The following is a 12,376-nucleotide window of genomic DNA, read 5'->3' as shown; positions in this document are numbered from 1 at the left end:
CCTGCTCAGGTAATTTTTGTATTTTTTGTAGAGACAGGATTTCACCATGTTGCTCAGATTGGTCTTGAACTCCTGGGCTCAGGCAATCTGCCTCCCTCAGCCTCCCAAAGTGCTAGGATTATAGATATGAGCCACTGAGTCAGCCTTGTAAGAGATATTTAAAAACAAACAACAAACCTCAGAAATCATCTAGTCCAAACTTATCATCTGATCAATGAAGAAACTGACGCCTAGGATCACATTACTCACAAGGGCCAGACTCAAGACGGGAGCCAGCCCATCCCAGAGCAGTACTCTTCCCAACCCGACACCCACTCTTGCAAGCTCCAGGCTGTGTTTGCAAACTGCCTATCAAATCCTGCGCAAAGATTAGGTTTCCTTGGCCAACAAAACTCTGAAAATTTTCATTATGCAATGCTTCAAACTGATGGGCACTCTCTATTTCCCACGAGGCCCCCAACTCTGTACATATTTGTATGCCCACGTATATCATTTATGTCACCTGTAGGCTCACGATGAATAGCTCTATAGATATCCCACCAGCACCTCAAACTAATCTGCCTGAGAACAAACCCATTCTCTTACTTTCCCAAAGAATTCCCTCGTCTTATCATTGACTCCCTTTCGTGGATGTTGCCTTTCAGCAGCCCAGATTCGGGATGGCAAAAGGTTCAGCACCAGAGCACATGTGTGAGCCCAAAACTCGGCCCTAGCATAAACTAGCTCTCTGACCTCCAGGCACACTATTAGTAAAACAAGGCTGAGAAGCCCCCGGAGGCTCAGATGCTGTGTTTATGGAGTACGTATGAAGTGCCTGTGAACCGCAGCTCTCATCAGTATTCAGATGACCTGAGTTCAGGAATCATTCATTTGTCCACCTACCATATGCATTTCCACTTGATTTTTTTTTTTTATTATTGGCTGAAGCCAAGTAACACATTTCCACTTGCTTTTGCCTCTAAAAGGACTCTCTATTTTTAGTGCTTCATTTTTATCATGTATCCAAAGAACTGTACTCTACTCACTGGCTCTGCCTGTCATAAAAAACTGAACTGTGGCAAAAGCCAGAAATGGCAGCCAGGCAAATCACTTGCATCCAGGAGTTTGAGACCAGCCTGGGCAAAATGGCAAAACCCAGTCTCTAGAAAAAAACACGAAAATTAGCCAGGCATAGTGGCACATGCCTGTAGTCCCAACTACTTGTGAGGCCAAGGCAGGAGGATCATTTGAGCCTGGGACATGGAGGCTGCAGTGAGCCGAGACTGCGGCATCACACTTCAGCTTCGGTGACAGAGTGAAAACCTGTCTCAAAAAAAGAGAGAGAGAAAATGACAGCCAGCAGGTGAACCTATGCTCTCCCCCTTCACAAAAACCCTCTTTACATACATGTCACCTCTTTCCCTTTTCCATGGTGATAACGACTCTAACCTGTACCATTTGGTGTTGGGAGTCACCAGTGTAAGAAATAACACAGCCTTAAATGCTATTCAGGCCAGGCGCGGTGGCTCAAGCCTGTAATCCCAGCACTTTGGGAGGCCGAGGCGGGCGGATCACGAGGTCAGGAGATCGAGACCATCCTGGCTAACATGGTAAAACCCAGTCTCTACTAAAAAATACAAAAAACTAGCCGGGCGAGGTGGCGGGCGCCTGTAGTCCCAGCTTCTCGGGAGGCTGAGGCAGGAGAATGGCGTGAACCCGGGAGGCGGAGCTTGCAGTGAGCTGAGATCCAGCCACTGCACTCCAGCCCGGGCCACAGAGCGAGACTCCGTCTCAAAAAAAAAAAAAAAAAAAAAGCTATTCAGGTTATGGGAAAACTATTTTAAACTTTCAGAGTTAAAACGCTGCCAACCGAAACCTGAAGTCACATTCTAGAAATCGATGAAGACGTTCTGAGGACGCCTGAGATGGATGACCCAAACAGGGAATATTAAATCTGCTCCTCTTACCGCTTCTGTATTTCTTCTGATTTCCTTCTCCTCATCTCCAGCATACGCTGCTTCTGTTGCTTCAAGAGTGCTGAGGCCGAGATGGACTGGATGGCAGGTTTCGGGATCCCCATGATGCCTGCAACAGAAGCCCACAGACTGAGGGGGTGTCCTGGGCAGCTGAGGGAACACAGGGACACACGTGCGGCTGCGCAGCTGATGGTACCTGAAGCCGTGGTTTTGGCTAAATGCTGTTTTAAGTTCCTGGCTCCACACGTCGGCAGGTCCATCAGTTCCTTGAACTCCTCAGAGCAAGACAGGCTCCTCTGGGGTATTCCTGTGCCAGGTCAACACCAGCTTTAGAGGATTCACATTCAGATAGTTTGAGGTCATATGACATACCACTTTCTAAACTCTGCACTCGTAATTTTAGTCATATGTAAACGAAGAAGACAGAATACCAAGAGGAAAGAAAAGAATCCTTAACCTCCATCACTGGACTCATAGGATGGCAGGTATCCTCAGTATATTTTATTTCTAGTAATGATTAGAATACTAAGCCCTTAAAACTGGGGGTGATTCCATACCCTGTTTCTGGAATACGCACTAAGGATAAGGGTCCCTGACCACGGTTTATGACCATAAGCCCAGGGTGGGGGCTGCATTCTCTGATCAAGACTTGTTTTTATTTTTATTTTATTAAAATTTTTTTTGTTTTTATGACCAAGACCCATTTTAACAAAAGATACCCAGTAAGTTTGGCCAGGAAGGTAATGCTGCTGATTCTAATGCTGGATGTAAAGAGGTGGACCCAGACACACCAAGAAATTCTAAAAAGCATACCAAGGTAAGACACAGCTAAAACCAATGTGCTGTTTTTTGCCTTAAGGTCCTGCAAACCAGGCTTGATTTCTTTAGGTTAGACCACACAACTCACTAAGTACAGGTGATAAGCGGATTCTTCTTACTTAAGAGTATGAGCTGTATCCATTTTCAACCCTAAAGACTGCTTGCTTATTTATTTATTTATGTGCATGAATAAGTTTTTAGTGGTGATTTCTGAGATTCCGGTGCACCCATCACTGGAGCAGTGTACGTTGTACCCAACGTGTAGTCTTTTATCCCTAAGACTGCATAACTAAACTGGAGAAAGAAATTTCTTATGGAAAAACAAAATTACCGAGTTTTTGCTGTGTTTCCTGGATGATCAGGTTTGTGCCCTTAACGACCAGATTACTCAGAGTGGTTTGAATCTTCTTCTTAGGGGCCACAGCTGCTGCACTGAAATGACAAATCACCCCAAAAGGAGAATCACTAAAGCCCTAATGCTCTGATGAGGTAAAGAAGGCATAGATATCATCGTTTATGACACACACTGTCAACATTTCTCAAAACACCATCTAAGAAGGCTTTCTTTTTCTTTTTTTTTTCTTTTGAGATGGAGTCTCGCTCTGTCACCCAGGCTGGAGTGCAGTGGCCGGATCTCAGCTCACTGCAAGCTCCGCCTCCCGGGTTCACGCCATTCTCCTGCCTCAGCCTCCCGAGTAGCTGGGACTCCAGGCGCCCGCCACCTCACCCGGCTAGTTTTTTGTATTCTTTAGTAGAGACGGGGTTTCGCCGTGTTACCTAGGATGCTCTCGATCTCCTGACCTCATGATCCACCCGTCTTGGACTCCCAAAGTGCTGGGATTACAGGCTTGAGCCACCGCACCCAGCCTAAGAAGGCTTTCTTAATGTCCCGGCCCAATAGCATAACTGGTTTATGCACTGTGTCACAGACAAAAAGCTAGAGGCCCTCTGCTTGAGGTCATTCTGGAACGAAATTTGGCAAAAGAAATAAAAAAAAAAAACAAAACAAAACAAAAAAAAAACAAAAAAACCCCCAATGCTTTGATCTAGCAGTCTGGATATTTATCTTTAAATAATTAAGGATTATGCAAAAATGTAGAATATGAACAACAGCTTTGTTTATAATGTGAAACGCTGGAAACACCATTAGTGTTCACCCATAGGGAACTGTTTAAATGAATTAAGGCAGAGTATGTAAAAGAACACTATGTAGCCACTAAAAATACATAAGACAAGAAAAACATTAATTATTTTACACTGGAAAAAAAGTGGATACAAAGAATAGGGACAATATGATCTCATTTTATATTACTAAAAATTTATACATATGAAAAAACAAAACACAACACCTAGGAGTATATATACCAAGGAACTAACAATTTGGGGTCTTTTTCGAGACAAGATCTCACTCTGTTGTCTAGCCTGGAGTGCAGTGGAGCAATCATGACTCGCTGCAGCCTCAATTTCCCCAGGCCCAAGCAATTCTCCCATCTCAGCCTCCCAAACAGCTGGGACTACAGGCATGTGCCACCATGCCCAGCTAATTTTTTTTGCATTTTGTGGAGATGGGGTTTTGTCATGTTGCTCAGGCTGGTCTCAAATTCCTGGGCTTAAGCAATCCTCCTGCCTTGGCCTCCCAGAGTGCTGGGATTACAGATGTAAGCAACTGTGTCTGGCCTAGAACTAACAGTTTTTCAGGTGGTAGGATTATAGTTGGTTTTTATTTTCTCCATTGGTTGAATTGTATGTTCTTTTAAAAGACTAATATACATGTATTGCTTTTAGCAGATTGGAAAAATTCAGAAATCATTTTAAATCTCAAAAACATGCTTACTGTTAAAAAAGAAACAGGAAGTGAGTCCTCTTGCCCCATTCCTGTTGGATTGGGACCAAAAATCTGTTTTATTCTTGGATCAACTGTAGCTGCCTCGTGCCAAGTCCTCAGATATGCTTTATATAATGTGGTGACGAGGCCACTGATTACAAGCTTGTCCAAACCATAGCCCGCGGGCCACACGCAGCCCAGGATGGCTTTGAATGTGGCCCAACACACATTCATAAACTTTCTTAAAACATTAAGAGACTTTTCTTTTTTTTTTTAGCTTATCAGCTATCATTAGTATATTTTATGTGTAGTCCAAGATAATTCTTCTTCTAAAGGGGTCCAGGGAAGCCAAAAGATTGGACACCCTTGGATTACAGCATCAGGGACTCTAGTGACTCTGACTCCCCAGGCAAGGGGCCATGGATGCCTGCCCAGCATCGCCCCACTCCCCGTGTGGGGCTTCATAGTATATTCACTCACTGAATGAAATTTGGGTTCCACGAGGTCTGTAGCCTCACTCAAATAGTCGTAGGAGAAATAATTAGAAGGGTGTTAACACTGTAATTAACACATTTTTAACGGCCCTGACAAAGGTGCACTATTCACATTAGAAGTCAAAGAGGGGCTGGGAGCAGCAGCTCATGCCTGTAATCCCACCACTTTGGGAGGCCAAGGCAGGCAGATCACCTGAGGTCAGGATTTCGAGACCAGCCTGGCCAACATGGTGAAACCCTGTCTGTATTAAAAATGCAAAAATTAGCTGGGCGTGGTGGCACGCGCCTGTATTCCCAGTTACTCAGGAGGCTGAGGCAGAAGAATCACCTGAACCTGGGAGATGGAGGTTGCAGTGAGCTGAGACTGCACCACTGCACACTCCAGCCTGGGTGATAGAGTAAGATTCCATCTCAAAAAAAAAAAAAAAAAGTTGAACAGAAGAGTGGGCTCTCTTAAAGTTCAACACAACATAAGTCAATCTCTCTCTCTCCCGTAAGTTTTTATCTCTACCTGGGAATAAAAGCGGTCTTTAACCAACTTGTTTCAGGCAATGAGTTATGAAAGATAAAAAGTATCCTATGACGGTTACAGGAAGGTACAACCAGTAGGTTTAGTCTTTGATAAGCAAAATCCTCTGCCCAAAAGAAGCCCCGAGAACATCTTACATTGAAGCTGCATATGAGGCAGAAGAAACTCCTCCATAGTAAAAGCCATCTTGGCACAGCCGTTCTTTGAGGCTGGTGCCTCTGCGGGCAAACTTCTTTGGAATTCGTCCTCCAGAGAAGGTGGACTGCAAGTCAGCACGCTTTGCGCTGAGCTTCTTGTACTGAGCCTGGACATGGTACTGACAGTACTCGCAGTCGCGCTGCAAAAGGCAGAGCAGTGGCATCAGGATGAGGGCGACAGGCCAGGAAACAGCAGTGAGCAGACACAGTTCCTTCTCCCCACTTCCCGGAACATGACGCATGCAGAGTCCTCCCTGCCGACCTCCACGACCATTCCCAACGTGGAAGGGGTACTCAGTCCCCGAGGGGAAGAAGTTCTTCCCTTCGAGTCCCCTGAAAGCACTGTTCTGATGAAATTCCCCTTGCCCTCTTTCTACAAAGGAAATCAGCTTCTAGGATGAACCTCGAAAACAAGTTAGGTGAAAGAAGTCAGATACACAAGGTCCCATGTTGTAGAAGTCCTTTTACAGAAGAGGCAAATCCACAGGGACAGAAAGCAGAGTAGACATCACCAGGAGATGGAGGGAGTGGGGATGGCAGTGATGACTTTAGGGTGCCAGTGTTTTCACAGGGTGATGGAATTCTGAAAGCAGGGAGCTGGTGGTTACACAACTAAATACCATTGAATTATATAGATTTTTAAAATGGTTAACTGTATATTGTTAATTTTGCCCCAGTAAAAAATAATTTAAAAACAAAATCAGCTCTCAGCGAGGTTTTTCTAGCTGTTTCTCTGGTTGATCCTCGGAAAAGTGCTATCCTTTCAGTGAGAGAAACAAAGAGAGATGGTGCAGCATTGATCTACTGAGTGAACAGTAGTTATGGTGACAATGGCATTTTTTTTTTCTTTTTTTGAGACAGGGTCTCGCTCTGTCACCCAGACTGGAGTGCAGTGGCGTGATCTTGGCTCACTGCAACCTCTGCCTCCCGGGTTCAAGTAATTCTTGTGCCTCAGCCTCCCAAGTAGCTGAGATTACAGGCATGCACCACCACGCCCAGCTAAGTTTTCTATTTTTACTAGAGACGGGGTTTTACCATGTTGGCCAGGCTGGTCTTGAACTCCTGGCCTCAAGTGATCTGCCCACTTCGGCCACCCAAAGTGCCAGGATTACGGGCATAAGCCACTGCCTCTGTCCAGACAATGGATTTTTAAGAAGCTAGTTCTCACGGGGAGATTCGTTAGGTACTTCACTCTGAAACCACGTTTTCCAATCGTCTCCCACCTTATTCTTTCCTGCCTACCAATTCATTTAATAGGAAGCAATAAGTGAATAAAAAAAGCTGAAACCAAAACCTGTCATGTAATCCTTTCAAAGAGCTCTAAGTACCTCTTCACATCTACTACAATGGCTATAACAAAAAAGAAATACAGTAACAGTTGCTGATGAGGACCGGGAGGAACTGGAAAGTTCATCCATTGCTGGTGGGAATGTAAAACCGTGGGGCCACTTGGGAAACCAGTCTGGCAGTTCCTCCAAAATCTAGACAGCTACCATACTGACCCAGCAATCCCACTCCCAGGTATATGCCCGAGGGAGTGGAAAACATACATCCACATAAAAACTTGTATGTGAGTGTGTTAGCAGCATTATTCGTAATAGCTTAAATGTGGCAACAACCCAAGTGTCCATCAACCAATGAAAGAATAAAACAACATGTGGTATATCCACACAATGGAATATTATTTACCCACAAAAAGGAATAAAGTGTCGATAAATGCTACGGCATAGATCAATTGTGAGAAAAATTATGCTAAGCAAAAGAAGCCAGACAGAAAAGGCCACATATTGTGATTCCATTATATGAAATGTCTAGAAGAGGCAAATCCATAGAGACAGCAAGTAGGTTAGTGCTTACCAGGGGCTGGGGGAGAGGAGACTGGGAGTGATTGCTAGTGGGTACTAGGTTTCTTTCCGGGGCAATGAAAGGGTTCTGAAATTACACAGTGGTGATGGTTGCACAACTGTGTGAATGTATTAGAAATTACTGAATTGTTTACTTTATTTATATTCTTTTTTGGAGACAGAATCCCACTCTATCACCCAGGGCTGAAATATAATGGTGCGACCTCGGCTCACTGAAACCTCTGCCTCCTGGGTTCAAGTGATTCTCTTGCCTCAGCCTCCCAAGCAGCTGGGACTACAGGCACCCACCACCAAGCCCGGCTAATTTTTGTATTTTCAGTAGAGATGGGGTTTCTCCATGTTGGCCAGGCTGGTCTCGAACTCCTGACCTCAGATGATTTGTCCACCTCTGCCTCCCAAAGTGCCGAGATTACAGGCCTGAGCCACCGCACCTGGCCTGAATTGCTTACTTTAAAAGGGTGAATTGTATGGTATGTGAATTATACCTAAATGAAGCTATTATTTTTTTTAAAAGCCCTAAGAAAAGGTATAATGGAGTTAAAATATAGGCTAAAATATAATTTTCATTGTATTTCATCATGTTTGCTCTGTGGAACTATAAGAACTGAAGGCAAACAAAAATTCTGTCTTAAACCTCTTGGTCAGATAGAAGATCACTTTCCCAAGAGGTGAAATCGCCCCACCCTTCCCCTGTCCTCACTTTTTTAAACTGGCAATTATTAACCACACATTAAATTTTCTCATTTTGACTCTTCCTTTAAGTGGGACACTCAGTTCCAAACTGGTCATCACAGCTAAAGTACCTACAGTTTATTCCTAACAGTTCTTTTCTTTAGCAGAAACCATCCTAACAAGGCTGAAACCAACCAAATTCACAGTCTGCATGCACGGCTCTCCGTTCTTCTTCTTGGCTTTACAGGTTCCCAGGTCAAGAGCTTCACCCATAATTAAGACCTTCTGAGGATGATCGATAGACAAACACACCTGTAAGAAAAAGGTGGGGCACGAGTTAAAGGCAGACAAAATTATGGCCTTTTATTAGCAGGAACAGAAAAAAGAATGGGTGGTGCTGATTTAAGAAGGTTACTGCGGGGTGCAGTGGCTCATGCCTACAATCCTAGCACTCTGGGAGGCCGAGGAGGGTGGATCGCTTGAGGCTAAGAGTTTGAGACTAGCCTAGGCAATGTGGCAAAACCCTGTCTCCACAAAAAAACACAAAAATTAGCCAGGCGTGGTGGTGCGTGCGTGTAGTCCCAGTTACTTGGGGGGCTGAAGTGGGAGGATCACTACAGCCTGGGAAGTTGAGGCTGCAGTGAGCTGTGATCGCACCACTGTACTCCAGCCTGGGCAACAGAGTGAGGCCCTGTCTCAAAAAGGAGCGAGGTTTTACTGGTCCAAAGGAATCTGAAGCCAGTGCTCTATCACTGTTTTAGGAACAAGGAGAGAGGTTTTACTAGTCTAAAGGAATCTGAAGCCAGTGCTCTATCACTGTTTTAGGAACGGGGTGCAGAAGGCACCTTCAGTTCTCTTCCCATTTTCCATCCTTTCTTTCATCTTTGCGAATGGAATCCTGATTTTGTCTGGGCTGGCCGAGTTCTCAGCCTCAGGTAATAGATCCTGTTTCCTGTTTTCCCAGCACTCCTTAGAGCTAGCATTAGCTATGTGATAAGTTCCAGATGCTCAGACGTAAACAGGAGTTGGTAGGGAAGCTTTTGCCTTCCTGAAAAAATGAGTTAGGAGGCTGGCTCCTCCTTCCTCCTCACTTCTCGCCTTGAATGGAGATGACTGGAGGCAGACAAGTTCCTGAAGGGCCTCACTGAACTCAGCTCTTTCCCTTCTTGTTTGCAATTCTCTTCTTGGGGAGATTGTACCAAGAGGGACTGTCCCAAATAGCTCGGGCTTTGTCCTCACCCCTCCTAGGACAAGATCTCCTACAACACTTGAGCTCAATAAGCCAAGTGGCCTCCAGGTTATAAAACCTGGATCAGGGTGCTTTCACAATCCCTCCGCTGCAGGGTGAAGAGCGCTATGAGCAGACAGGACTCTGCCTGCCTGGAGTGCCTTTCCTGAGCCCTGGTGGACTGGCTCAACCTAGATCCTAGGCTTCTGTGGACTCTCGCTGCCTAATGTGCTTCACCCAACTTGTATAAGTGTTTTGTCTCCCGGGTGCATACTCCCGCAGGTGGGCTTGTGCAAAGCTGCGGGTAGCTTGGTTTGTGCTGAACCACTGACAGCTGGGTTTGTACAAAGCTTCCAGCCAGACCTGGGAACCTACCAGATCTAGAAATAGTAGAAATTGGGAAGGTGTTTAGAGCTCTCCCACGGGATTGGTAAACAGTGCACGGTGTTCCTCTCCAAGAAACTGGTACCCTTTCACGGAATGCCACTTCACAGTAATGGCTAGAGTTTCAAAGGCATCTTGTGACCAGGAGAGAAAGGCTCAGATTCACAGAGATGTCACTCTTAAATCACTATAGTGTCTACATCTGGATTTTTTTTTAAATATAGGTAAGAAAAATAAGTCCCACTGTTTATTGTTGAAAAGAAACTGTACTTAAGTTTGTTATTTGCAGCCAAACACATTCCTAACTAACAGAGGAAGATTTGTTGCCATTCTCTGGTGAAAGCAAGCAATGAGATAACATTTTTCTCACTTCTCTTGAAAATAATAATCTGACTACAATAGAGGAAAGCTCCGTGCTGGGTCAGAGTAGAGAAATGCCAGCTGCTATTCACACTGTGTCTAGATTTGAGATTTCCTAGAGAAGCAGTGGATAGTGCCAAAACTCTAGTATTTGAAAAGATGAAAATTCACTTTGATTTTAAACTGCAGCTATGGTTGTCATAGTCAATGAAGCAAAATTCCCTCAATTATAAAACACTGCTTTCTTGATGCCACCATAAAAATTTATATAAGGAGTCATGCTGGGCACGGCGGCTCACACTTGTAATCCTAGCAGTTTGGGAGGCCGAGGCAGGTGGATCACTTGAGTCCAGGGGTTCGAGACAAGCCTGGGCAACATAGTGACACCCTGTCCCTAAAAAAAACACAAAAATAGGCTGGGCATGGTGGCTCATGGCTGTAATCCCAGCACTTTGGGAGGCCAAGGTGGGTGGCTCATCTGAGGTCAGGAGTTCGAAACCAGCCTGGCCAACATGGTAAAACCTCGTCTCTACTAAAATTACAAAAAAATTAGCTGGGCATGGTGGTGCATGCCTGTAATCCTGCTACTTGGGAGGCTGAGGGAGAAGAATCACTTGAACCTGGGAGGCAGAGGTTGAAGTGAGCCAAGATTGTTCCATTGCACTCCAGCCTGGGCAACAAGAGTGAAACTCCATCACACACACACACACACAAAAACCCCACAAAAATTAGCAGAGCATGGTGGTGCACACCTGTAGTTCCAGCTACCCAGGAGGCAGAGGTGGAAGTATCACTCGCGCCCAGGAGATGGAGGTTGCAGTGAGTCAAGAATACATCACTGTACTCCAGCCTGGGCAACAGAGCAAGACTCACCCTCAAAAAAAAAAAAAAAGTATGAATCTAAGGAAACCTGAGTATAATAGTTAAAAAAACCTCCAGGAACTTTGTAACTAGTTTGAAAAGACAGAATAAAGGTAATTGTTACAAACACTTTAGAATAGGTGGAATTTCAGAATACTGGTGGGTAATGAATGAACAAAAAATGAAAAGCCAGATTCACAGAGACACAATCACATAAAAGCATGACTTATTTTCTGGAGGTAGACTAATACAAACTTTTTTCTTTTCTTTTTTTTTTGAGATGGGGTCTTACTTTGTTACCTAGATTGGCATGCAGTGGCACAATTAGGCCTCACCACAGCCTCAACATCCCACTGCAGCCTCCTGAATAGCTGGAACTACAGTTGTGCGCCCCCACTCACAGTTAACTTTTACATGTTTTGTGGAGATGGGGGGGGGGTCTCACGTGTTGCCTAGGCTGGTCTTGAACTCCTGGACTCAAGTGATCCTCCCGCTTTGGCCTCCCGAAGTGTTAGGATTACAGGTGTGAGCCACTGTGTGCAGCCTCAAACGTCTTTGATAAAACTCAGTTAACTTGTGAAGACAATCATCGCTCAAATCCCAGAAACAGGCCCTTACCTCCTCTGAACCATCCTTGGGCTTCATGGGGTTGGCATTGAGGATCCCTATGACAGTCCCCTGCTCCGTCTTCCAGAGCGCTTTGTGAACTTCTCCAAATAAGAACAAGGACACGCATTGTGTCAGGTCACGAAGATCATTCAGTTTCCAGATGCTGAAGGTTTTTCCCTGGAACAAAGAGTCATTTTTTTTTTTTTTTTATAATTTTTGACCCGTAGGTTATGCTCATTTATGGTTCAAGAATTTTACAATGGAAAACTATATGCATATAATCCATTAAATCCAAGTTTTGTTGTTACTCAAGTATGTACCGTCGGCATGTGTGATAACTATAAATTAACCCATCCTCTAGGCTTTCGCATTCTATTACCCTTCTCATGTTAGAGATACAGGTGAAATAAAGCAAGCCGGTGGCAAACTTGTTAGCAGAGTCTCTAATTATCTTGGGTCTAAGCAGAGGGAGTGGGATAGCACTGCCTTTCTAATGATGCAGAGATACATGCGCACATCATTAAAAGGACAGTGGAAGGTATGACACTACCATTTAATAACTTACTGATATGAATCAA

The 12,376-nt window shown here is 44.6% G+C and overlaps 1 protein-coding gene across 2 annotated transcripts in view; it reads right to left on the bottom strand.

Moving 5' to 3' along the window:
• The window catches only part of MCM10 (minichromosome maintenance 10 replication initiation factor), a 51,683-nt gene that overhangs the window by 16,867 nt on the left and 22,440 nt on the right, over nucleotides 1-12,376 (bottom strand). For both annotated transcript variants that reach the window (XM_010365946.2, XM_010365947.2), the window contains exons 8-13: nucleotides 11,808-11,975; nucleotides 8,552-8,668; nucleotides 5,760-5,959; nucleotides 3,106-3,206; nucleotides 2,152-2,262; nucleotides 1,947-2,064 (exon numbers count right to left, since the gene is read on the bottom strand). In XM_010365946.2, coding sequence (XP_010364248.1) covers nucleotides 1,947-2,064; nucleotides 2,152-2,262; nucleotides 3,106-3,206; nucleotides 5,760-5,959; nucleotides 8,552-8,668; nucleotides 11,808-11,975 — 815 coding nt within the window. The remainder of the gene's footprint in view (nucleotides 1-1,946; nucleotides 2,065-2,151; nucleotides 2,263-3,105; nucleotides 3,207-5,759; nucleotides 5,960-8,551; nucleotides 8,669-11,807; nucleotides 11,976-12,376) is intronic.

The sequence above is a fragment of the Rhinopithecus roxellana genome, chromosome 11 (genome assembly GCF_007565055.1).
Source record: "Rhinopithecus roxellana isolate Shanxi Qingling chromosome 11, ASM756505v1, whole genome shotgun sequence".
Classification (NCBI taxonomy): domain Eukaryota; kingdom Metazoa; phylum Chordata; class Mammalia; order Primates; family Cercopithecidae; genus Rhinopithecus; species Rhinopithecus roxellana.
This window is presented reverse-complemented; position numbering and strand designations above follow the sequence as displayed.